We start from the raw sequence: 25,493 nt of genomic DNA on the forward strand, positions 1-25,493 counted from the left end.
CAAGCCATGGCTTCATGCAGGGAGAGAGGTGGATGGAAGGACAGTGGGTTGGCTTTCCAGATCCCTCCATCAAAGAGGGAGGACCCATTGCACATTTCACGTTGTGATTTGACACGCCCCCCCCCCCCCTCCCAACGTTCAGATTACCTCTTAATTCTTGCCCTTATCTGGTATTTCCACTGTCTCAGAGCCACAATCCTCCACTTCCTTTGTGTTTATGGAGGAATTCTTTGCAGTGAATTCTGGTTTGCAAGATCAGCTATTGGGTTTATTTTTTCTGGCTTGGAACGTCTGTGACTGGAGTATGAGTTCTCTTCTTCCCCTCCTCCCCTTTTGCAGAAGGATGAGGCATTAGAAGAAACTCAATAGGTTGAAGCTTTTAAGGGTAAGAAATCCTCTGTAGATGATTTCTCCCAGGAGGAATTTTAGGGTTCAGGATGTCTCAGACACAAATGGCCACATTTGGCTTCTTAGCAGATTAGGTGCGCAAGTTACCGTTGTTGGAATTCTCTTCTCCTAACGTTGCTGGTTTTAGATCCTGGTAACCACCAACTCCTTTCAAATTCACCCTTACTTACAAAAAAGTAATGCATGTCGATTGGGCACACCAGGAGAAAGTGTTGTCACTACCAAAGCTCACCAGTAGCCCAAGGAGGAGAAATTGTACAGAAACCCAACTCTTTCCTACTTTCCTGATGGTCTCGGTGCTTGAGGTCCCCAACTTTATAGACACTATTGTTAAGAGGTTAAAGTCCCTCTTTTAAGGCACCCTCTTTGGTAGGGGCAACTTTGCAGCCTGCAGTGGAAGTTTCCCAAGCCCTAAAATTCTGGGCAAAACATATGCTCTGTTGCAGAGAATTTAACCTGGAAGATCCTGCCATTTTGTAGTTCCTGTAAGAATTTCCGAAAGCCCTGATTTTCCTAGTGTATGCCTTAGATTCAGTACAGCAGCTTTCTCATGAGAAGGATCCAGCGACTCAGATGTTGGTGGTTGGAACTTTTCTGCAAAAACCAAATCGAGAGACTGCCCTTTTGAGAGTGAACACTTGTTTGAACCATCCCTAAATTAATTTGCAGTGACAGTGGAGGAAAAAAACCCTTATACAACCAAAGAAGGCAGTAATGGTGGCAAGTAAAAAACTGATTAATGCCTTTTGGAATCCAAAAAGTCCAAGTCTCCCAGAAATCTGCCTCACAGTGAAGGGGGCCCCCCCATTTGTGATGGTTGGGGGATTGCTATTGGCCTTTGCAGCCGCCTGGAGTTATGAAGTGTTAGATGAGTGCATCTACAACATTGTTTTCCAGTGGTTACAAGCTGGAATTTTGCTGCTTCCCCCCCCCCCCCCACCCAGTTGGTGGTTGCTTTGCTTCATCGGGGGAATTTCTGACGTTGATTGATATCAAGGATGCCTACCTACACACCTTCATTTTCTTGGCCTCACCAACAGTTTCTGTAAATTGGCAATGAAGGATCACCACTGTCGGTTTGTGGGGTTGCCTTTCAACCTGTCAATGGCCCCCAGAGTGTTTACTAAGGCGTTGGTCCAGTTCTGCAAGTTGTTGAGGACCCAAGATTTCCCTATTTTGTGCTACCTGAATGACCTGCTTCTGGGTCAAACAGCTGAGAAACTGACATCAAATATCGAGAAGATGGTACAAATCCTGGATATGTTCCACAGGGTGTTGAACATTCAGAAGTTGGCCTGTGTTGTGTGTGAGTGCTTAGGCTTCTTACTCGACACAGCACAGAAGAAGGTACTTTTCAGCAGGAAAGGTCATCAGGAAAGTTTATTAGTAAATCATGCACACAGCTGTATAAAAATGCAGCAGAAATTCTAATGCATTTGAGCCATAACGGCCTTAATCATTTCACACATTTTCTCTGTTCTACTTGGTGAACGTTTCTGCCTCATCTGATGTCAGCATCAGGCATAGGGTACTTTTAAACATCTGTGTGAGCTGCAAGTTGTCCCCAGTTTTGCGTTTGTATTTTCTTGAGCCCTTTTTGTTTGTTGTCTTACAAACCCTTACGTTGGATGCTTTTGCATGTCCCAAAGCTTTTAAGACTTCCCATGTCCGTAAATGAATGGTAAATAAAATAAGACTTGTACACACTGTTCTTTGGAGACACAGGTCCCACCCTTCTGTGTTTATGACCATGCTGTCATTACTGCTTTGCTACAGCATGGAGCTATGCTGGTAGTATTCAGAGGTTACCTTGGCCTGGTTAGTTTTTTGTTTGCCAGTATCCAGTTCTTCTGTAGGCTGCAGTATAGCCCCAAGGTTTACTACTTTGTGTTTATTTTAGCATTTGAAGATAAATGCGTCATTTATATATATATCTATCTATGTGTGTGTGTGCCCCAACAGATTTGTCGGAGAAATTTGACTTTCCTTTCAGAATCAACATTTTCTTTGGAACACTATACTTCAAAATACTCCCAAAAATGTGGGCCATTGATTGCAAACAAGAGTTGTTAATTTGCACACGCAAAAAAGTATTATTCCTAGCAGATTCATTCAAGACCATGTTGCAAAAATGAATACACCCCAATGAAAGTCTTAGGAGCAAAGCTAAATTTTAGAAAACAAAATCCTACATACAGATGAGTTTAATTTATTCATTAAACAGGTGTCCAGCAGACAGTTGATTATAAAAGGGCATTACCCCTTCCCTTTTCATGCTGTCAGCAATGGCACCACGTGGAACAAAAATGTCACAAGGCCTGAGAAAGAGAAAATAATTTCTTTACACAAGAAAGGTGAAGGCTACAAGAAGATCAGCAAAGCTTTACTTATCAGTCACATTTTTGGATCACTTTTGCTACAGTATTCTTACAATGATGGAACTGAAACCATCTCACAGAGACGTCCAGGCCATCCATGTAAGTTAACACTTTGACAGGAGCATCTTCTGATGAGAAGGGTTGAAGAAAATCGTCATGCAAGTTCACTGGAGTTAGCTAAAGAAGTTGAAAGCCAAACTGGGGTGATTGTTTCCTGTGAAACAATATGGTGTACACTGCAGAGAAATGGGATGCATGGGTGTCGTCCACGAAGGAAGCCTCTCCTAAAGCCCATGCACAAAAAAGCCTGCCAAGAATTTGCTAGTGCCCATGCTGAAAAAGAAGACTACTGGGACAATGTACTCTGGAGTGATGGGACCAAGATAAATGTATTTGGAACTGATGGCTTCAAAACTGTACTCCTCACCTTTGTGACGCCATACAAAAGAAAATGCATGGTGCCTACAGTGAAACATGGTGGTGGCAGTGTCCTTCTGTGGGGCTGCATGAGTGCTGCTGTTGTCGGGGAGCTGCATTTCATTGATGGTATCATGAACTCACAGATGTACTGCTCTAAATTGAAAGAGAAGATGCTACAATCACTCCGTGCCCTTGGTCGTTGTGTGTTTTGGATCATTGTCATGTTGGAAAAGTGCACATCTAAGACCACTGTTGCATTTCTGAAGAACAGGGTGAAAGTGATTCAGTGGCCAAGTATGTCTCCTGATCTGAACACAGTCAACACCTATGAGGAATTCTGAAGAGACACGTTGAGCACCACTCACCATCCAACATCCAGGCTCTAAAAGAGGTCGTTCTTAAACAATGGAAATAGATCGATGTTGCAATTTGTTGCCAACTTGTTCATTCCATGCCTAGAAGACTTGGTGCTGTCCTTACAAATCATGGCGGTCATAGAAAATACTAGATGTAGTAGTTTTTGTTGTGGGGTGTATTTATTTTTGCATCAACTAATTTGAGTAAAACTGAAGATTTTGAAATCCAACTTATATTATTAACCACTTGCCAACTATGCTATAGCCAAATGATGACTACAGCGCGGTTTTCCAGTTCTAGGAGGGTGTCGTATGATGTCCTCCCAGAATGTGCCCTCCGTGATCCCCATGATCGTGGTTTCCTACAGACACAGCTGATCACGTGATGTGGTAAAAGGCCAATCACAGCGGCCTTTTACCACGTGATCAGCTGTGTCCAATGACACAGCAGATCAGCGGGTAAATACAGTTGCCAGTTATCAACTGCAATTTCCTCACACTGTCACAGCGGGGAGGAAAGTACTGCCGATAACCGTCAATTGTCAGAGGACAGATCGGCACCGATCATCAGTGCCCTGATGATCCGTGCCTAGCAGGGCTGCCCACAAGTGCCCAGCAGTGCCACACACCTGTGACCATCACAGCCTAGTAGTGCCCCCTATCAGTGCCCATCATTGTTGCACATCATTGCTGCCTATCAGTGCAGCCTCATCAACACATATCAATGAAGGAGAAAAATTACCTGTTTGCAAAATTTTATAATGGAAACAAAGAAAAACTTTTTTTTTTTTTTTCACGTTTTTTTTCTTCTTTTTTCTTTTTTTTTTTTTGTTTATAGCGCAAAAAAATAAAACAACCAGCAACTAGTAAATACCACCAAAAGAAAGCTCTATTTGTGTGAAAAAAATTATAAAAATTTCATATGGGTACAATGTTGCATGACTGCGCAATTGTCCTTCGACGTGCGACAGCGCTGAAAGCTTAAAATTGGACTGTGCAGGAAGGGGGTATAAGTGCCCGGTAGGCAAGTGGTTAACCTTACTTTCATGTAATGAGCTGAGCAAATGTTCTATAAAACTCCGTTTTGAAAAATCAAGCCACCAGCTTGGCTGTAAAATCTGGCAGGGCTATGTAAATTTCAGGTCTGTAGGAACAGAAATCTAAATCCTTTGGAAGGTAAAACCTCTCTAATATACAGTATGTGTATTTACAGTAGCTGTTTGTTGTTTTACCTTGAAGCCTTTAGATATAGTATTCTAATTTTGTGTGCTTTGTTTTTATGCCAATTTTAAACCTATTTATTTTTCTGTTTTCTTTTGAAGAGTTTTTGGTCCAATACCTGGAACAACAAGTGTGCACATTGCACTGGGATGTGGGCTATGTAACTAAAACAATGCAAGAAATCGATGTGACCATCCCCAGGTTACTTGAAGTTTATGACCACCTGTTTAAAGCAAGGGTAAGTGTTTTGTTATGGGAAGGGATATGGAAGGTGCATTCTTAAGCCCATCTCTGGGGAACATTGGAAACTTAAGCACCTTTTATTTTCTTGAATCAACTGTTGTCAACATGACTCTCACAAGTATCTTTTCCTGAAGACTGGTGATTCAATACTTCACTCCCGGCCTGCTGCTTAACTGGTCTTGTGGCCACACCTCAGTGAGTTTACAATGCTGCCATTCGTCTTTAACCCATTGACGCCGATGTCACACAAATATGCGGACTCACAGAACTTGGCTTTTTTCCGTGGGGCCGCAAATTTGCGCACCTGTCTTTGTGCTGGGAGCGTGCCGCACAGTGTGCTCCCAGCACAAAGACTGGGGTGTCACTGAGATCCCCGGGTCCCGTTATAACAATCAGGACCCAGGACTTCCGATTCTGGGTCACATGATCGCTGTGATAGCCTCTAATTGGCTATCACAGTGATCAGTCATAATAATAATCCTGACCTGTGATCAGGAGGTCAGGATTTTTTTTTTTTTTTTTTATTTGGTGTCTTTTTTTTTTTTTTTTTTTTTTTAGATTTGAAAAAAAAACAAAATGCACACTATTGTTTCTGGGCTGTAGTACAGGCACCAATAAGATACACATATATGGTATCTCTGCAATCGTCAAGAGCTGGAACATTTTAATTGGGTTGTTTGGTAGTAGGTTATGGTAGTAACAAGAAACACACAGCTAAATTTAAAAAAAAAACAAATTTATTATTTTGGGCCAATTTTCCTTTGAATAATAAAAAAATAAATCAGTAGATATCCACAGCTAAATTTAAAAAAAATAAAAAATTTTTTTTTTTTACGATTTTGGGCCAGTTTTCCTTTGATAATAAAAAAAAAATCAGGAGATAGCCATTAGCATTTACCAAATGAAAGCCCAATTTTGTCCTGAAGAAAACCAGATATAATCCACCTGGATGTACAAAGTAGTTGTGCTATGTACGGTTTTACTAACACAGGTCAAAGTTGCCTGGTCACCTGCCTAGTGTAATGAAAATGTTCTTATTACATGGCAGCAGTGTGGACACTTAAAGACCTTTCCACTCCTGCAGTCCGGAAGGGTGAAGAAAACTGCAGACCTAGTGCGTCACATGACTGCAGATATAAGGGGAGCATTGTTTTTGTGTTGTGTGTTTTAATTGACGGTTGATTAGATAAAAGGAGATGTGGGTATTATTTTGATGTCCCTGACCAGACCTCAAGTTTGAGGTAAAACTGTGATGTAAAAGAAAGCAAAATGTTGGGGGGAGGTTAAATGCTATCGACCAAGAAAAAAAAAAAGTATTAATATTTAAAAAATATTATTCATGTTAATGTTATTAGCATGTGCAGGTTTACTCTCTGGTACTGTGTGACTTATTTTGTTTGTTTGGTCAGATGTAGTTTACATGTGCACTTTTGGTTAGATCCACCAACGTTCCACTTCATGTTTTTTTTCACATCAGATAGATGTGTTTTGGCACAAAGAGCCAGCAGTAGTAGTTTTGTAATATTGCAAAACAAGTCTAGTTCAATATGACTACTTTCCCAGCTTATCCAAGCCATGTCTTCAGTTTTGGTAGGTTTTAGCATTATGCGTTATTGCTTGCTGGTTTAGATACAGCACTATAAAGGACCTCCTTCATTAGATTGTAAGCTCCCAGGATCAGGCCTTCCTATCCCTCTTGTATTGAACTGTATTGTTGCTGTATTGTCTCCCGTTCTATTGTAAAACTCTGAGCAAACTGTTGGCGCTATATAAAGCCTGTATAATAAGAAGAAGGTGGAAGGAGTGAATTTTGTAAGATTGATAAAGGTCAGGAGCAGAACATTGCCTTGCTTGCTGTGCTAATGAGATCTCTGTATGTGTGGGATTGTAATACGTCTATACTCTGTTTAGGACCCATTCTGGAATAGAACGAAGAAGCCCTTACACCTCTTAGACTGTATTCATATCCTGCTGTCTGGATACGTACAAGACCCCAGCAAAGTGCCAAGCTATGAAAGGTGAGGACAGTACCTTGTTGGGAAATTTATTGGGGGTGGATGTTGACTATGGTGTAGTTATGGCAATGGCACTATTTGGTAAATGGCTTTTAAGAAGATCTTACCAATCTGGAATACATGTAATACTGCAAAAGAGCGGGTGAATAGGCAAAACACTGATGTACCGTATTTGCCGGCGTATAAGACGACTGGGCGTATAAGACGACCCCCCTACTTTTCCTGCTAAAATGTAGTGTTTGGGCTATACTCGCCGTATAAGACTACCCCTCTTCCAATGCACACCAGTGGGAGGAATAGTGCCCCATCATTGATGTCAGTGGGAGGAATAGTGCCCCATCATTGGTATCAGTGGGAGGAATAGTGCCCCATCATTGATGTCAGTGGGAGGAATAGTGCCCCATCATTGGTATTAGTGGCAGGAATAGTGCCCCATCATTGGCATTAGTGGCAGGAATAGTGCCCTATCATTAGTATCAGTGGAGGAATAGTGCTCCATCATTGGTGTCAGTGGGAGGAATAGTGCCCCATCATTGGTATCAGTGGCAGGAATAGTGCCCCATCATTGGTATCAGTGGCAGGAATAGTGCCCCATCATTGGTGTCAGTGGGAGGAATAGTGCCCCATCATTGGTGTCAGTGGGAGGAATGGTGTCCCATCATTGGTGTCAGTGGGAGGAATAGTGCCCCATCATTGGTGTCAGTGAGGGGTGGAATAGTGCCCCATCATTGGTGTCAGTGGGGGGGGGAATAGTGCCCCATCGTTGGTGTCAGTGGGGGGGAGGAATAGTGCCCCATCGTTGGTGTCAGTGGGGGGGAGGAATAGTGCCCCATCGTTGGTGTCAGTGGGAGGAATAGTGCCCCATCGTTGGTATCAGTGGGAGGAATAGTGCCCCATCATTGGTATCAGTGACACCAATGATGGGGCACTATTCCTCCCACTGAGACTTGCTGACCCTGTTCTCGTATGGTGCTGCTGCAGCCAGCATATGTGGTTGCAGCAGCACCTCTACACAGAACACTTACCTGCTGCTCCGGCACTCAATTTTCGCGGGGCCGCTCGGCTCCGCCCCCTCGCCGGTGATTGGCCGCCTGTGTGCCTTTCCTGAGCTACAGTTCTGGCGGCCAATCACCGGTGAGGAGGCGGAGCCGAGCAGCCGCACGAACATCCAGTGGCCGAACTGAAGGAGACGCCGCGCTTCCTGGACCGGATCGTCGTGGGACTGGATCCAGGTAAGAGACATCAGCCCCTGCAAACCACTGTACTTAATGCCGCAGCCCCCCTAACATGTGTACCGGCGTATAAGACGACCCCCGACTTTTGAGAAGATTTTCAAGGGTCAAAAAGTCGTCTTATACGCCGGCAAATACGGTAATTTGTGATATGCAAGATTCTTTCCAAAAAATGCTGTTATGCTATGTGTTTATTTTGCTTTATATCAGATTACTTTACTCTTTCATAACAGTCATTGATGCCTAGATGGCCATTCAAAACATAGCAGTGTCTGCGTGCTTCAGTTAGCTTGACAATAACTCTGACTTGTTTGCATGCCTAAATAATATTTATATTTATTTTTAAAGGCCGTAGACCATTATTTGTTTATACCCTGCTTTTTGTTTTTTTTTAATACTGTAATTGTATCTGACAGTTGCAGTAATAAACAAAAGAACACATGTCTTCAAGCTACATCTGCAAGCTAAATGCTTGTTTTGTCATTAAGGTGTGTGTGTGTGTTAGAGATATCTATCTTATCTCACACTTCACATATACCTTAATGACAAAACAAGCATTTAGCTTGCAGATGTAGCTTAAAGACATCAGTGTTCTTTTGTTTATTACTGCAACTGTCAGATACAATTACAGTATTAAAATATATATCTCTTATACACACACTATATTGCTGAAAGTATTGGGCCAGCCCTCCAAATCATTGAATCCAGGTGTTCCAATCACCTCCATGGCAACAGGTGTATACAATCAAGCACCTAGGCATGCAGACTGCTTCTACAAACATTTTTGAAAGAATGGGTTGCTGTCGGGAGCTCAGTGAATTCAAGCGTGGTACCGTGATAGGTTGCCACCTGAGCATCTGTGAAGTGTCCTTCCTACTAAATATTCCACGGCCAACTGTTAGTGGTATTATAACAAAGTGAAAGCAACTGGGAACAAGAGCAACACAGTACATGCTGAAGTGCACAGAAGTTTCAAACTGTCTGCAGAATCAATAGCTAAAGACCTCCAAACTTCGTGTGGCCTTCAGATTAGCACAACAATAGTGTGTAGAGAGCTTCATGGAATGGGTTTCTATGGCCGAGCAGCTGCATCCAAGTCTTACATCACCAAGTGCAATGCAAAGCATCATATGCAGTGGTGTAAAGCACGCCGCCACTGGACTCTAGAGTAGTGGAAACGTGGTCTCTGGCGTGACAACGCTTCTATGTCTGGCAATCCGATGGACTTTGTATGGGTTTGGTGTTTGCCACGAGAACAGTACTTGCCTGACTGCATTGTGCCCAGTGTAAAGTTTGGTGGAGGGGAGATTATGGTGTGGGGTTGTTTTTCAGGGGTTGGGCTTAGCCCCCTAGTTCCAGTGAAGGGAACTCTTAAGGTGTCAGCATAATAAGACATTTTGGACAATTTCATGATCCCAACTTTGTGGGAACAGATTGGAGATGGTCCCTCCTGTTCCAACATGACTGCGCACCATTGCACAAAGCAAGGTCCTTAAAGACATGGATGAGTGAGTTTGGGGTGGAGGAACTTGACTGGCCTGCATCTCAACCTGATAGAAGACCTTTAGGATGAATTAGAGAGGAGACTGCAAGCCAGGCCTTCTCGTCTGACATCAGTGCCTGACCTCACAAATGCTCTTCTGGAAGAATGGTCAAACATTCCCATAGACACCCTCCTAAACCTGTCAAACAAAAAAGTGGGGGTGCCACCTCCAAATCAGTCCCATAAACAAGGAGAAGCTGCCTTTAAAAGTGGAAAAAAACACTATGGTCAAAAATAAAAGAAAAATGCGCTACTCATATTAATCCTAAAGTGATTAATATCTGCATATAATTCAACACCTAAAATAATACCACTGTGAATAATCAAATTGTACAGTGTCCTTCTAAAATAATCAGTTATTAAGTGTCCAAAAAGAGTCCATATAATAACTACATGGAGATTTAACCTTCCACACCCGGTGTCCAAAAAACAATTAAGCAGATAATCCACTTGTGCAATTCCCCACCACATGCAGTGAGAGTAACAAGTCACCAGATATAAGATGTTAAAGGCGAAATGTAGTCTGCTATATCAGAATAGCCGACTTAACCCAAATCTTCACAGGCTTCCACACAGTAGGCTTTCTCAGTTGGGATGTCATAATGCAAACACTCAAAAGAAAGAGGTTTTCCATAGTGTAGCAAGTTTTTATTGAAATCCATTTGATAATATAAAGTAAATATTTAACTCGCATATTGCTGTGCCCAAAGGGCAGAAGCAGATGCTCCGCACCACCGCTCTCTTGACTTCTGATGACGTGATTTACGAAACGCATTGCGGCTGAGCCGTTTGTCGTCACTTCCAGTCCTTCTGCGTGTCGCGTCACTTCCAGTCCTTCTGCGTGTCGCGTCACTTCCAGTCCTTCTGCGTGTCGCGTCACTTCCAGTCCTTCTGCGTGTCGCGTCACTTCCAGTCCTTCTGCGTGTCGCGTCACTTCCAGTCCTTCTGCGCGTCGCGTCACTTCCAGTCCTTCTGCGCGTCGCGTCACTTCCAGTCCTTCTGCGTGTCGCGTCACTTCAAGTGACTGAGTCGAGTTGTGGAATGCTTGCCAACTCGGGTCAAGAGAGCGTCAGTGCGGAGCATCTGCCGTGTGTGTGTATCTTCCTTAACCACTATTTTTATCACTGCATTGGTTTGCTCCATAAAGCTTTGTTTTTTGTCTCTTCTTTAGGCGGAGGTTTAACACCATTTGCCTGGATGCCATTGCTTGCTATCTAGTTGAGCTCCAGTCCATGGACCCGACTCCTGTAGTACAGACACGAATTGGGAACTTCAAATCATTACAAGCTAAACTGGAAAGATTAGGTTCTTGAGCAAGGTTTTAATTAGATCTCTCAGCCAGCAACTGCGAACTGAATAGAAGTCGATGGGAAACCATTAAGCACTTGAAAATGACTAAATTGCAGCTGTCTCCAGACTTTGGACTCCTCCTTTGGACAGAATTGTGTGTGCCTGTAATGTTTATAAAATCCCAATCTCCATGCAAACCCCAGCTGGTGTAATACAGTACAGATTGGGGTTTGTATGTCCTTGGAATAAATGCTTTTTCAAAGTTGCAGATATGAAGCAGTGATGGAGAAAAATCTGCATGTTTGGCCATGGTGCTATTTACCAACAGTTGTACATTGCACAGGAGCACTGCCAACATATTTTTTTTTTTTTTTCAATACATCAATACTGTTTTCATCATTTTGTGCAAACCAAAGCACCAGCTGTGCCTCAGACACTGGTCAAGAGATACATTGTCATTTTTCCGAATTGTGCACATATAAAATCTTCATAAACTGTCTCGGATCAAAGCATGGCTCTGTTCATTTGGAATCCTGCTCATGATTTTTAAAATTCTATAAATAATTTTACTAAACTTGATTATAATTGCTGGATTCACTTTTCTTCAAGTGTTAAGAAAATATACCTATTTCATGTACATTTTCTCCTTTTGTCTTTCTTTTTCTGGTATTACTTCTCTTTCCTGTTCTGTTTTTTCTCCTTTACTATTGTCTTGCTTACTTCTGTCTATTTTAAGGTTAACTCCAGGCAGATATTAAAGACATTATTGCAGCCCTATGTTCATTGAAGTGGAGTTCCACTTACCTGTCAAACAATAAGTCAGCAGCTACAAAAAACTGTAGCTGCTGACTTTTCAAAAACAGCCACTTACCTGTCCCTCGGTCCCATGGTGTGTCCCCCGCAGCCTGTTTCACCGGCCGTCCTGGATTCCAGAAGGCTGGCATCTTCAGTGTGGGCACCCGACTGTGCATGCGTGAGTAGTGCTGCACTTCATGAATGGTCCTGTAGTCTTCTGGGACCTGTCACGGAAATGGGAGTGGGTACCTGTCAAATTCGAGTATCTGCTCCCACCCCCCAAAGGTGCCAATTCTTAATGGGGAGCGGGGGAGCAGTCCTTAAAGCGGAACATCCCCTTTTGGGTGGAGCGCCATTTTAACCACTTGCCGCCTGGCCTATGGTTATGGTCAAATGACGACCGGGCAAACACGTCGTCCCTCCGGTAAAGCGCCACATGGCGTCCTTCCCGGATCGTGCTTTGCACAGGGCCACGCTGTGTTGAGACCTGTCACCGGCCATGTACCTCGGACACGGCCGATGACAGATCTGTGTACCGGCCCATTGCCAGTACCATGTGACCTGCTGTGACCAATCACAGCAGGTCACATGACAGTTGTATACAATGGATGGCTTTCTTTCATGCCATCCATTGTATAAGAGTGTGTCTAGCTGTGAATGGTCACAGTGATCACATTCACAGGCTGGGCCAATCACAGCCCATCTGTGTCATGTGATTAGCCATGGCCAATCACAGCTAATCACAAAAAAAACCTGAATGAATCGATTTCATTCAGTTAAATACTTGCTTCTAGCAAAGAAATAATTGATCACTGCTACGTATAATTGATCACTGCCAGATATATGATGATGCTATACTGCACTGGTGACAGTATGTAAAAAAAACAAAAGTGAAAATAATTTTTTTCTTCATTTTCCAAAAAATTATGGCAAAAAAATTACAACTTCAAAAAAACTCGCCATGCCTCTTATGAAGTACGTCGGACTGTCTAGTTTGCAAAAAGGGGTCATTTGGGGGATATCTGTACTGTTCTGGCATTTTTGGGCCCTACAAGAAATTAGATTGGCTGTCAGTACTTCAGGATTGATCAATATTCAGATCTATACCATAGTTGGTGAACTCTATAACTTTCCTACAAACTAAATAATAAATGCTAATTTGGGTTATTTTCACCAAAGACATGTAGCAGAATACATCTTGGCCTAAATTTATGAAGAACAATTATTTTTTTTGCAAACTTTTATAAAGGAAACAAAAAAAAGGTGTTTTTATTTTTTTGGGTTTTTTTTCAAAAGTTTTGCTATTTTTTTGTTAATTTAGCAAAAAATAAAAACCTCAGTGGTGATAAAATACCACCAAAAGAAAGCTCTAGTTGTGTGAAGAAAATGATAAAATTTTAGTCTGGGTACAATGTTGTATGACCGCGCAATTGTCATTTAAAATGTTAGACCGCTGAAAGCTGAAAATTGGCCTGGGCAGGAAGGGGGTAGAAGTGCCCGGTATGGAAGTGGTTAATACATCATACATGTATTTAAGTGTAAGTACCTACATTTTACCTGGTATAAGGGCTAATTCTCATTAAATGCAGTCCAGTGCATTTTTTTTTCTGCATCAAAAATGCATGCACAGTGTTTTCCATGTATTCCAATGGCCCTAGTTCACACTAGTGCAGTCAGTTCCAAAAGTCCTGCATGCTGCATCTATGGTGCACTTTAAGAAAGCACACCAAAAAACTTGCAATCTAATGAAACATCTATGGAAAACCATGTGTTAACTGCATGAAAACCAAGGGAACACCCATGCAGCAGCCCAGCATGGCAGTGAGAAAAGGACCGAAGTATTTTGCAGTCCCCTGTACAGTGGAGTTCAGGTTGGGAGATGTAGAAACAACACAAGGAGCCACACAGTTCTGCTCCAGAGCTCATGTACTAACAAGGAACATGCTGTCCGAAGAAAACAGAGAGATGAGCTCAAAAGTCTTTTGCTTCTCCTTTTACTGTCAAGTCACTGGCCAGGGAATGGAGAAGACCTCGAAGGTTACTTGACCGTAGCAGAGAAAAATCCGGTGCCTTGCCAGACTGGAGTGTGCTATGTGGCAGATCTTTGTAAATCTCAGACATGAATGGAGAGAAATACAAATCTTTTATTCAGTAAAACATGCTAAATATGTATTTTGTCTGTATGTTTTGCAGTTATTGGAGCAAGAAACATGTTCTAAGAGTTATAACTATTGTTCAAGATCAGAATATGTATTTATATTTTTATTCTCAACTGTCCTTAAAGTGGTTGTAAAGGCTAAAGTTTTTTGTTTGTTTTTTTTTTTTTTGGGGGGGGGGGGGTTTGGGGTTTTTTGTTTTTTTTTTTTGGGGGGGGGGGGTGTTTTAATACCTTAATGAATTCTCTGCAACAATTTAAAAACCTTTAATGTTCATTTTCCCATCACTGGCTCCCCCTGAATACCTTCATGAGCCCAATCTTGATCCAGCGCTGTCCCTAAGGTACATTGTACAATTTTCTTGAGAATTTTTCTTTAGATTTACCAAACACCATATATGAGGTCAAACCTAAAAAACACTTTCAATTGTATCCAATTAGACAGGCCCTTGCACTATAGAGTTGAAGGTAATTCTAAAGGAAATTGGACAGAAAATTGTACAGTGTATGGCCAGCCTCAGAGCAGCAGCATTGCTTTCTTTTCTCACAGGACTCCTGCTGTGGTCAATCAGATCCTGTGACGAGGAAGTAGAAGGTGAGGCAGATTGAGCCCGCACGTGTGCAATCATAGGAAGCGGCGCTCTATGGTGGCACATGGAGAAAAGAAGGAGCGCCAGAGGGGAACCCCAGAAGAGGAAGATCAGGGCAGCTCTGTGCAAAACAATTGCACAGAGCAGGTAAATAGGTTTGTTATTTTTAAAAACTTCCATTAATCATGTCCCCGCCGCCCTTTGCAGATATACTGCTATAGGGTGGCAAGGGTGTACAGAATCGTGTGTATGTGTGTATGTATGTGTGTATATATATATATATATATATATATATATATATATGTGTGTGTGTAAAAAATAATGATTTTGCATTTTCAGGTAGGGGGTGTGCACCCTACCCAGGCCACCATTGTCAATCACCGGGTCCCAGCCGGTGAATACCGAGGATCTTCGACGGGGAGGAGGGCTGCTTTGTTTACTAACAGTCCTCCCTGTCGGCTCAGGCACACTGTTTTGGATGGCTGTGCACAGAACAAACTGCCCCCCAGAACAAACACAACCAGCACATGATCGCCCCCTCATGTTAACCCCTTCCTGCCCAGTGCCATTAGTACAGGGTCAGTGCTTTTTTTTGGGGGGGGGGGGTTTAGCACTGATCACTATATTGGAGTCACTGGAGATGTCAATGACCCCAAGTCAGTTCCCCCCCAGTGTCAGAATGCCCCCCATAGTCCCACAGTCCTGCTATAAGTCGCTGATCGCCACCATTATTAGTAAAAAAAAAATTCCAGTATCTATACCGCCATTTTTTAAATGCTATGACTTTCACGTAAACCAAGTAATTTACAAGTATTGGGTTTTTTGGGGGGTTATCTTCATCACCCCCCACAAGTAGTACAGTGTCACCATGGTGACACTACTGCTAGGGTGACAGTATGTAAAAAAAAAAAACAATCTAAAAATGTTAAAAAAAGTTTAAAAATTATAATTATTGGTTATAAACTAATTTGAGTTTTTGTTTTGTTTTTTTTACTAAAAAGATAATGGAATACATTTTGGCCAAGATTTATGATGAAATATTTATTTGCTAAATTTTATAAGAAAAACATTTTTCAAAAGTTTTTTGAAGAAAAAATTTTTTTCAAAATTTTTGGACTTTTTCATTTACATAGTAAAAAAAATTAAAATCCCAGTGGTGAATAAATACCACCAAAATAAAGTTTTATCTGTCTCAAAAAAAGCTAAAAAAATTCATATGGGTACAGTGTTGCATGACCGCGCAATTGTCATTCAAAGTGTGATAGCACTCAAAGCTGAAAATTGGCCTGGACAGGAAGGGGGTGAAAGTGTCCGGACTTGAAGTGGTTAATCTCCTCAAGGAGGTTGAATTTGTTTCTTCTCAGCCATGCTAAGTTCTTTCTTTGATGCTTCTATCAACTGCTGCTGGCAAATTTAGGCTGGATATTCAACCTTGGAAGTCTCCAGTCAGCCACCAAACACAGGTTTTCCCAGTTTGATATATATATATATATATATATATATATGTAGATGATCTTGCTGGTAAGGCCCATCATGTTTCTGGCGTGACACACCTGAATGTGTTAATGTGAACAATAGGACTTGGTAGTTTATCCTCAGACAATGCTGGCCAGACACATATAGCAGTTTCCTGCAGATCCAGAGTCATGGCAATGTTTTGCATGTCCCTGAGTCTACTCGTGGGTAGGCTGCCAAATGGCCATAATATGGGATGGAGAATCCTTCATTTTCCTTAATTGTACTTTAAGGGACGCAGGATGAAGTATTCAAGTACACAGGAACTATGTTCTTGCTTCTGGAGGTTAAAACGGACAAACAAAAGCTGTAGGGACAGCCTAATTAAACCCCCTCCCACTCAATCATCCATTTATTTTTTTTGCTAGTGTCCTGCGAGAATGAAATTTTTTTTTACATCTCTCTCTAAGTTTCTTTAACCACTTGCCCACCAGCCACTGTAAAAAAAACCGCGACAGGGTGGCACCGCTGCGCATAATCACGTTTTAAAACATAATTTTGCAAAACAGGTAGGGGGCGCTTGTGAGGTGCGCGACCGCTCTACCCGTGCCGCTGATCGCGGCCGCGAGTGTCAATCACTGGGTCCCAGTGATTGCCGGCAAACAGTGACACAGAGCACAGCTGCATTGTTTTCAATGCAGTCTGCTCCGTCAGTTTCCAGCACACTGTTCCTGAGAGCGAGTTTAGCTCTCTCAGGATCAGTGTGTTCCTGTGAAGTACACCCCCCCGACCACTAGTAAAACACTCCCCTCACACAGTTAACCCTTTGATTGCCTAAAAAAAGTTAACCCCTTCCTCCCCAGTGCCATTAGTACAGTGTCAGTGTTTTGTTTTTGTTTTTGTTTTTTTTGCACTGATCACTGTATTGGTGTCACTGGAAATGTCAGTGACCCCAAGTCACTCCCCCCCCCCCCCAGTGTCAGAATGTCTGCCGCAGTCCCGCCATAAGTCGCTGATTGCCACCATTATTAGTGTAAAAAAAAAAAAAAAAATCCAGTATCTATACCGCCATCTGTAAACGCTATAACTTTCACGTATACCAATTAATTTATACGTATTGGGATTTTTTTTTAGCAAAGACATGTCGCAGAATACATTTTGGCCGAAATTTGATTGTGGATCAAAGCAATTTATATGCACAACAATTTATCGCTGCCAACCCAAATTCAAACCTTGCCAGACCAGTCGCATGGAAACTCATTACGGTTTCCGAATTTACATTTTTTTTGGGCCTAACCCTCAACATGGGCATTACTAAAAGAAATGAATTGCGGTTGTATTGGTCCACAGACCCGATTCATCATATACCATATATATCATATATATATGGTATATGATATATATATGTTCTCTGCTGCCATGGCCAGACATAGAAAGAGTATAAGGTGTTTTATGCATTTCAGCAACAATACACTCTGTCATCATTGGGGTGACCCTGAATTTGACCGGCTCCACAAAATTCAGCCCCTCGCAAATCACCTTAACCAAAAATTGCAGATGTCTATACTCCCCAGCAAAAAATCTGCGTTGATGAGTCCCTAATTAATTTTTCTGGCCACCTTGCATTCAAACAATTTCTCCCCTGCAAGCGTGCCAGATATGGGGTCAAGATGTGGAAGACCTGTGAGAGGACAACAGGCTATACTTATAAGTTTTGGATTTACGAGGAAAAAGAAAGTCACGTGGAGCCCCCCGGATGCCCAGACTACATGGGGAGCAGTGGCAAGATAGTTTGGGACTTGGTGTCATCATTTCTACATATGGGGTACCACTTATACGTGGACAATTTTTATTCAAGCATGCCACTATTTAGACATTTGTACAATCTTGGAACTGGCACTTGTGGCAAAGTGTGACCTAATGTGTGCCACCATTAGAAGTGGGTGGATGCAGGGCGGTATATTCTAATGGTGGGCATACCACACACTTTTTCTGGCAGAGATTTCTTCTCCTTTTTTTCATTCAGCCCACAGGCTGCATACAAAAAAAAAAAGAACATAGCATATATACCCAACAAGGACCAGCGACGTACTGGTACATCACTGGACTGTGAATGGTTATACCAGGATGATGCCTACAGCTGCAGGCATCATCCTGGTATCGTTTTTTTTCAGCCGCGATCGGCTTTCATGTAAAAGCAATCCTAGTGGCTAATTAGCTGCAGGATTGCTTTTGCAAGCAGTGGGAGATGATGCCCCCCCTCCCCCGCTGCCTTCCACGGCCTTCTCGGGCAGTCCTGTGCCATCGGGGGAACCTGAGAAGGCAGCCGGTGTTTCTGCCAGCTGACCATATGACTATAGAGCTGATTGGAGACCAGAGTGGTGCCCATCGTCTCTATAGTCTAAGAATTCGGAAGCTACAAGCATTTCATCACTTCAGTTTCGCAGGATATAAACAGCGCCATTTGTAAATTGGGAAAGCATCTGATCACACCGACCTTAGTTTGATGAGATAATGTAAGGGCAGAGGAGATATCCAGAGTCTGATAGACCCCAGATTTCTCAAAAAAGAATATATGACAATGCCCATGTCAGGGATCCCCGCGGCGCTTGTCCCGGCGCAGGCGCAGTGCACCACTCTGTGCAGGGACGCGGGCACCAGGTCCTGGCTGACCACGGCATTCAGGTTCGCGCATGCACAGTAGGAACCGCGGTCGCGCCAATAACAGCGCAGGGCGCGATATTTAAACGGCCCTGAGCTGTCATTCAGTGCCTTCTGGTCTCTTCTGCATACCTGTATCTGTGATCCTGTTCTCTGTAAGTTACTGACCCGGATTGGACCTGACCTTGCTGTATTCTCCTACCCTGACCCCTGGCTTGCCTGACCTCTCTCCTGGATGCCCTTTATTAGATCTGACCTCCTCTTGCTGACCTGGCGTGTGACCCGACTATTCTCTGCCCGCTGCTTTGTACCGCACCGACCCCACTGTTACCGACCCGGCTTGTCTGACCTTGCATCTGCTCATCCGTCCATCCATCCATCCCACCGCGGTCTCCCGACCTCCTCACATCAGGCTCTTCCCCGTGGGAGCCCCTGGCGAATACCCCTACCACTGACAGGTATACTCAGGAGCCACGACCTGGTCTCAGGGTACTCCAAGTCCATCCCCACCATCAGGGGCTCTGGTGAACAAGTACTCTGGGGCTTAGATTCCGTGCTCTGGGGATGCCTAATCAGTGGAGTGCTAGTGGTACCGCCAGGCGATCCCTTACAGCCCATTGAAGTTATAGGGGTTATTTGCATTCCCTGTGATAGCATTAAATGTAATCAAAATAAAAAAAATGAAAGGTACAATGTAAAAATAATAAAAAAGAATCAAAATAACTTAAAAAAAAAATTGCCCCTCCCATGCGCGCACACCTGTGTGCACAAGCGTTGACCCTGTACCGGTATGTAAACCGGTTGCGCCATACATGTCAGGTATCGCCGTGAACATCAGATCAAGGGCAGTAATTCTAACACTAGACCTCCTCTGTAAATCTAAAATGGTAGCTTTTAAAGGGTTTTAAAGCGTTGCCTATGGATATTAAAAATGTATGCAGTTTGTCGCCATTGCACGGGGCATGCGCAGTTTTAAAGCATGTCATGTTTGGTATCTATTTACTCGGCATACCATCATCATTTATATTTCACCAAATAATTGGCCAATATATTGTGTTTTTGAGCATTAAAAGTAAAAAAAAGTGTATTTTTTTTTAAATTTGCTTTTGAAAAATCACTGCGCGAGTACTATGTGCCATAAAAAATTGTAGTACCCACCATTTTATTCACTAGGGTGTCTGCTTTAACCACTTCCCGACCGGCCGTTGTATATAAACGGCCACAAGTCTCACACATGTGGTATCCCCATACTCGGTAGAAGTAGAAGAATGTATTTTGGGGTGTAATTCCACATATACCCATGGCTTGTGCGAGAAATAAATCATTTAAATGACAACTTTGTGTAAAAAAAAAAAAAATGTTTTTTTTTTCATTTTCCAGAAACTTGTGGGGAAAAAATAAATCTTCCATGGACTCAATATGCCATTCAGCAGATAGCTTAGGGTGTCTACTTTCTGTAAAAGTGACCCTTTTGGGGGTGTTTGTATTATCCTCGTATTTTAGCACCTCAAGAAATGTGATGGGCAGTCAGAAAGTAAAAGCTGTGTAAATTTAATTATCTATACCATAGTTTGTAGACGCTATAACTTTCACACAAAGCAATCAATATAAACTTACTGGGATTTTTTAACCAAAAACATGTAGCAGAATAAATTTTGGCCTTAATTTATGAAGAAATTTTTTTTTTTTGGATATTTTTTATGACCGAAATGAGAAAATATTGTTTTTTTCCCCAAAATGTTTTTTTCTTCAAAAATGTGTTTGTTTAGAGCGCCAAAAATAAAAAGTGCACAGATGATCAAATACCACCAAAGGAAAGCTCTATTTGTGTGGAAAAAAAGGACGCAAAGTTTATTTATGTACCATATTGCATGACTACGCAATTGTCAGTTAAACTAGTGCAGCACTGTATAGCAAAAAAATGGCGTAAATTGCAGTATCTATACCATAGTTTGTAGACGCTATATCTTTCACACAAAGCAATCAATATACACTTATTGAGATTTTTTTTAACAAAAACATGTAGCAGAATACATTTTGGTCTAAATTTATAACTAACTTTAAGTTTACTATATATTTTTTATAGCCGAAAGTAAAAAATATTGTTTTTCTTCAAACTTTTTGGTCTTTTTTTTTGTTCATAGCGCGAAAAATAAAAAGCGCACAGGTGATCAAATACCACCAAAACAAAGCTCTATTTGTGTGAATAAAAGGACGTAAACTTCGTTTGGGTACAGCATTGCATGACCGCGCAATTATCAGTTGAATTAGTGCAGCACCGAGTAGCAAAAAGAGGCCTGGTCATTAAGGGGGGTAAATCTTCAGGAGGACAAGTGGTTAATTGCTGCAAAGCCAGAAGGGTTTCAATTGGCAACTTTCTGGATGCACTTATCCCCTTTCCTTCAGAAGCCATACCCACATGCCATTCTGAAGAAGCTGGGCTCTACTAAAGGCACTCAGAGAGACACTGAGGATCCATCTCCAGGAAGTCATGAATACCTAATCAGTTTTTAACCTGTTTTGGATGGCTGATCAACAACACCAAGAGCCAGATCATCCCAAAGCAAAGGATGGTATATCTGGGAACCCTATTTGACACCCAGGAACAGATGGTATCACTTCCACCAGAGAAGATACCAGTGATCATAGAGAGAGTGAAAAGAGCATTGGCAAGCGGGTACATGTAAGTATCGGAAAGCCTCAGTCTCCTAGGATCCTTTTCCTCTTGCATTCCAATGGTGAAGTGGGCTCGCTGTCATCTTCAGACATTCCACTGTGGGTTTCTATCCCAATGGAGGAAAACGTCTTGGTCACAGAAGATTATAATAACTCTGGAAATTATTTCCGGTCTGTGGTGGTGGACAAGATCACAAAACCTTCTAAACTACTGCCACCTTGGCCCCACCTCATAGATTATTCTTACATCAGACGCAAGTCAGTTGTGTTAGGACAGCCACTGCAATCACAGAATGATTTAAGAGAGGTGGCAATTCAACACATCGAATATGGTTTCCAACATCTTGGAACAGAGAGCTGCCTGAATGGCCATTTCCCACTTGGCCCCTTATCTCAGAGGGAAGGCACTCTTACTGCAGTTGGTCAACAAGGCTGCAGTGGCCTATGTTCAGAACCAGGTAAGGATGCACAGAAGATCTTTGTCGAAAGAAGTAGCCCCAATCTTATCTTGGGAAGAGAAGAACCTATTCAATCTCAGGAACTCCTATATCTCAGCTTTCCAGAATCAGTTATCGGACCTTCTCTCCAGAGACTTTGCCAACAACAATGAGTGGTCTATAAATCAAGAGGTATTCCAGTGGATCTGTCAGAAATGGGGTCATCCTGAGGTAGATCTTTTTTGTGTCCTCACTGAATGCCAAGACACCTCAATTTTTTCACAAAATATACTGTACTTCCCAGGAGTCTGTGGGAGTGAATGCTCTAGCCCAACCATGGATTTTCAAGAGGGGTTATGCCTTCCCCCTAAGTGTCTTTGATCTTGAGATTCCTTCAATGCCTGGTGGTAGAAAAGGTGACCATTCTAGCGATAATTTCCTACTGGCCGAAGAAGCCATGGTTCACGCTCTTGACCCATCTATCTCTCTGCAAACCTCTAGTTCTCCCAAAGCTGCAGAATCTGCTAACCCAGGGGAGCTATGTCCATCCTCATCCAGACGTTCTGGATTTGAGGGTATGGAAGTTGAGCGGTGACAGTTGAACAAAATGGACTGCTCCCACAAAGTAGTTCAGGCTTTGCTACAAGCCAGGAAGACATCCATTAATAATACCTACTATAAAATCTGGCAGAAATTTCCACACTTTGTGGAAATTACCCCCTTTGACCCATTAAAACCTGGGGTTCATGACATTCTCCTGTTTCTCTAGTTGGGCCTGGACTTGGAATTAGGTAATACACTTAAAGTGCAAGTCTCAGCTTTGTTGGCCCTAAAAGATAACAGATGGGCATTGAATCATCTGATAGAGCGTTTCCAAAAGGCAGTAATAAGATTGAGGCCTCCAAGGAAAACCCTATACCCAAAGTGAAAACTATCTTTGATACTGGATTTTCTCACAGCGTCTCCATTTGCCCCAACTAAAAGGTGTTCGCTAGAAGAAATTACACTTAAACCCTAGTAGGATTACCTCAGGTTGTAGAGTATCGTAGTTTCAAGCCTTAGAAGCTTATGATCCTTATATTACATTCCTTCCAGATAGGGTGGTACTTCAACCGATCCAGCAATTTATATCCAAAGTCCCATCCATATATCATCTCAATCAAGAATGGGTTTTGACAGCCTTTTCAGAAGAAAAAAATTCATCAAAACTTCCTAAGTTGGACGTACAGTAGTAAAAACTTTAAAAGCAGTACATTGCAGCAATTTAACCTCTCCAAAAGGATCAATGCCCATTTATCATCCTCGACAATGTGAGAAAGGGTCTAGCAGCATCCAAAAGAGCTATAGCTGGCTGGATCGTATTATGTCTATTACACAAGGATTGTCGAGCTAGTGGCCTTCCAGTACCAAAGGCAGTTAATGCTCAATCAAATTCAAGGGATTGTGTCTTCTTGGGTGGCTTTAGCAAAGGTTTCTCCTGAAATAATCTGTCAGGCAGCAAATTAGTCCTCGTTTATCACCTTCATGTCATACTATAACCTGGATCCAGCCTCAGTAACATCCCGTGATTTTGGGAAAAGACTTTACAATTTTCAATTGTGTCATTTGGATTAAACAGTTTTTTGCAGCAACTCTCCCTTAAAGCAAGTTATTTACCATAGGTATGCTGCCATGTAGGTACCAGGAAACCAGAAAACGGAATACTCACCTTTCCATAATTTTCCTTTCCTGGTGTCTATACATGGCAGCATACACCTCCCTATTTCTGTTCTGTCATTGGCTTTACTTAATGTGGTCCTGTGGATTGGTTGTGAACAGAGTAGACAACCATAGGTAGGCGCCAGGAAAGGAAAATTACAGAAAAGTAATTATTCAATTTTCTAGTATCATGAGTTGTAATGTAGTCGTTTTTAGCAGGGGTTCCCTGAGACCAGAACATTTTTTCAAGGGACCCACTGCATTGAAAAGGTTGAGAAAGCCAGCTTTATATTGCTCCCACAATTACAGAATAATGGAAGATGAGACCATCTTCCTAAAAATCACTGGAGTAGACTATGAATTCTGTATCCTCACTCCTTCTTGTTACGACTGTTGAATTAACTGAAGGCAAACCGAAAGTAGTATTAAAGTCTCTCTTTTTTAAAAAAATAACAAACACGTTATATGTATCTCCTCTGTGCAATGGTTTTGCACAGAGCAGCCCGGATCCTCCTCTTCGCGGGTCCCCCACCAGCACTCCTGTCTTCATGTACCCTCCCAGCAAGCCAGTTGCTATGGGGGTACTCATGCAGGCTTGCTCCTGAGCTGCACTGTGTGATTCTTTTCACACTCACAGTACAGCTCAGCCCTGCCCCTCACCTCCATCATCACTGGATTTGATTGACAGCAGCTGGAGCGAATGCCTATCGCTGCTCTCACTAAGTCCAGTGAGGAGAGAGAGACAACAGCACCACTGCTCTCAGGCACAGTTTTGAACCAAGATCGGGTTCAGGCATGTATTTCGGGGGGCGAATATGATGCCTTTGGGCTCCCTTGGAGGTGGGGCCCTGGCAACTATCGAGGTTGCCCTATTATAATTCATCACAGTGTGGGAAATCACATCAGAGAAGAATTAATAACATTGTGGGGTTGATTTACTAAAGGCAGATAGAGCTCCAGAACTTAGTAAATGAGGTAAAGCTTCCCTTTGCAAAGAATACCTAATCACGTTCAAGGAAAATAATAAAAAGAAAATTTTTGGCTGCACATGACTGGATGATGGAAGCCAGCAGAACTTCCACTCATTTACTAAGCTCTGGAGCAACTGCACTTGCAAAGTGCTCAGTCTATTTGCCTTTAGTAAATCATCCCCTCAGTTTCTGCTTCCTAACCACTGCCTGTGTTTGTTGAAAGTAGAAGAAGGCAGGTATCTGAGTTCCCATAATCAGTGACATGTCCAGCTGATGTTTCCTCCTCACCACCTTGCAGATGTAAAAAGCAAAAGGAAAGCCTCTCATTTAGCATTTGGACCATAGCAGGAAAACTGGACATTCACACCTCATTCAATTAGTAACCACTTCCCACCCTTCCCATGTACATAAACGGCCGGACAGGAGCAGTGCACGAGTAAATTGCCGTTCATAAATGGCGCCCACATTTACAGCCTGTGCGTGCTCCCTGGGAGCGCGGCACTGCGATATGGTGCCCGCTGTGTCCTCTGGACACTGCAGAACACCGGTCACTGTACGGGACCTCTGTGTGAGATCCCGATCATGTGATCACTGATTGGGCACTCAGTGATCACATTAATAGTAGTAAGCAAGATGTCACTTCCTGACATCATTGCTTACTACTAGTGAAATCTGTGAATGATCACAGAGGTCACATGGTACAAGGCTATTCACAACAGCCTTATACCATGTGACAAGCTGTGACCAATCACAGCTCTCACAGTATTTCTCAATGGCTGCAAGAAGGCAGCCAAGTCGAAATTATTGCTTTTATAGCCTTTATGGGCTAAAAAAAAAAAATCTTCATCACTCCCCACAAGTAGTACAGTGTCACAATGGTGACACTGTACTGCTAGGGTGACAGTATGTTAAAAAAACATAAATAATTGTATAAAAAAATAAAATAAGA

At 42.4% G+C, this 25,493-nt stretch overlaps 1 protein-coding gene and 1 pseudogene across 1 annotated transcript in view; both read left to right on the forward strand.

Moving 5' to 3' along the window:
- The window catches only part of NUP155 (nucleoporin 155), an 82,753-nt gene extending 71,010 nt beyond the window's left edge, over positions 1-11,743 (forward strand). Inside the window, exons 33-35 of the mRNA XM_089687832.1 lie at positions 4,885-5,021; positions 6,938-7,044; positions 10,988-11,743. Of these exons, the coding sequence (XP_089543958.1) occupies positions 4,885-5,021; positions 6,938-7,044; positions 10,988-11,129 (386 nt within the window). The 3' untranslated portion in view covers positions 11,130-11,743. The remainder of the gene's footprint in view (positions 1-4,884; positions 5,022-6,937; positions 7,045-10,987) is intronic.
- Positions 11,744-13,716: 1,973 nt separating this feature from the next.
- On the forward strand, positions 13,717-23,970 carry LOC149454121 (uncharacterized; annotated as a pseudogene).
- Positions 23,971-25,493: the final 1,523 nt, after the last annotated feature.

Source organism: Staurois parvus, unplaced genomic scaffold, assembly GCF_062004578.1.
Source record: "Staurois parvus isolate SC_StPar_1 unplaced genomic scaffold, SC_StPar_1.0 ptg000438l, whole genome shotgun sequence".
NCBI classification, from domain to species: Eukaryota; Metazoa; Chordata; class Amphibia; order Anura; family Ranidae; genus Staurois; species Staurois parvus.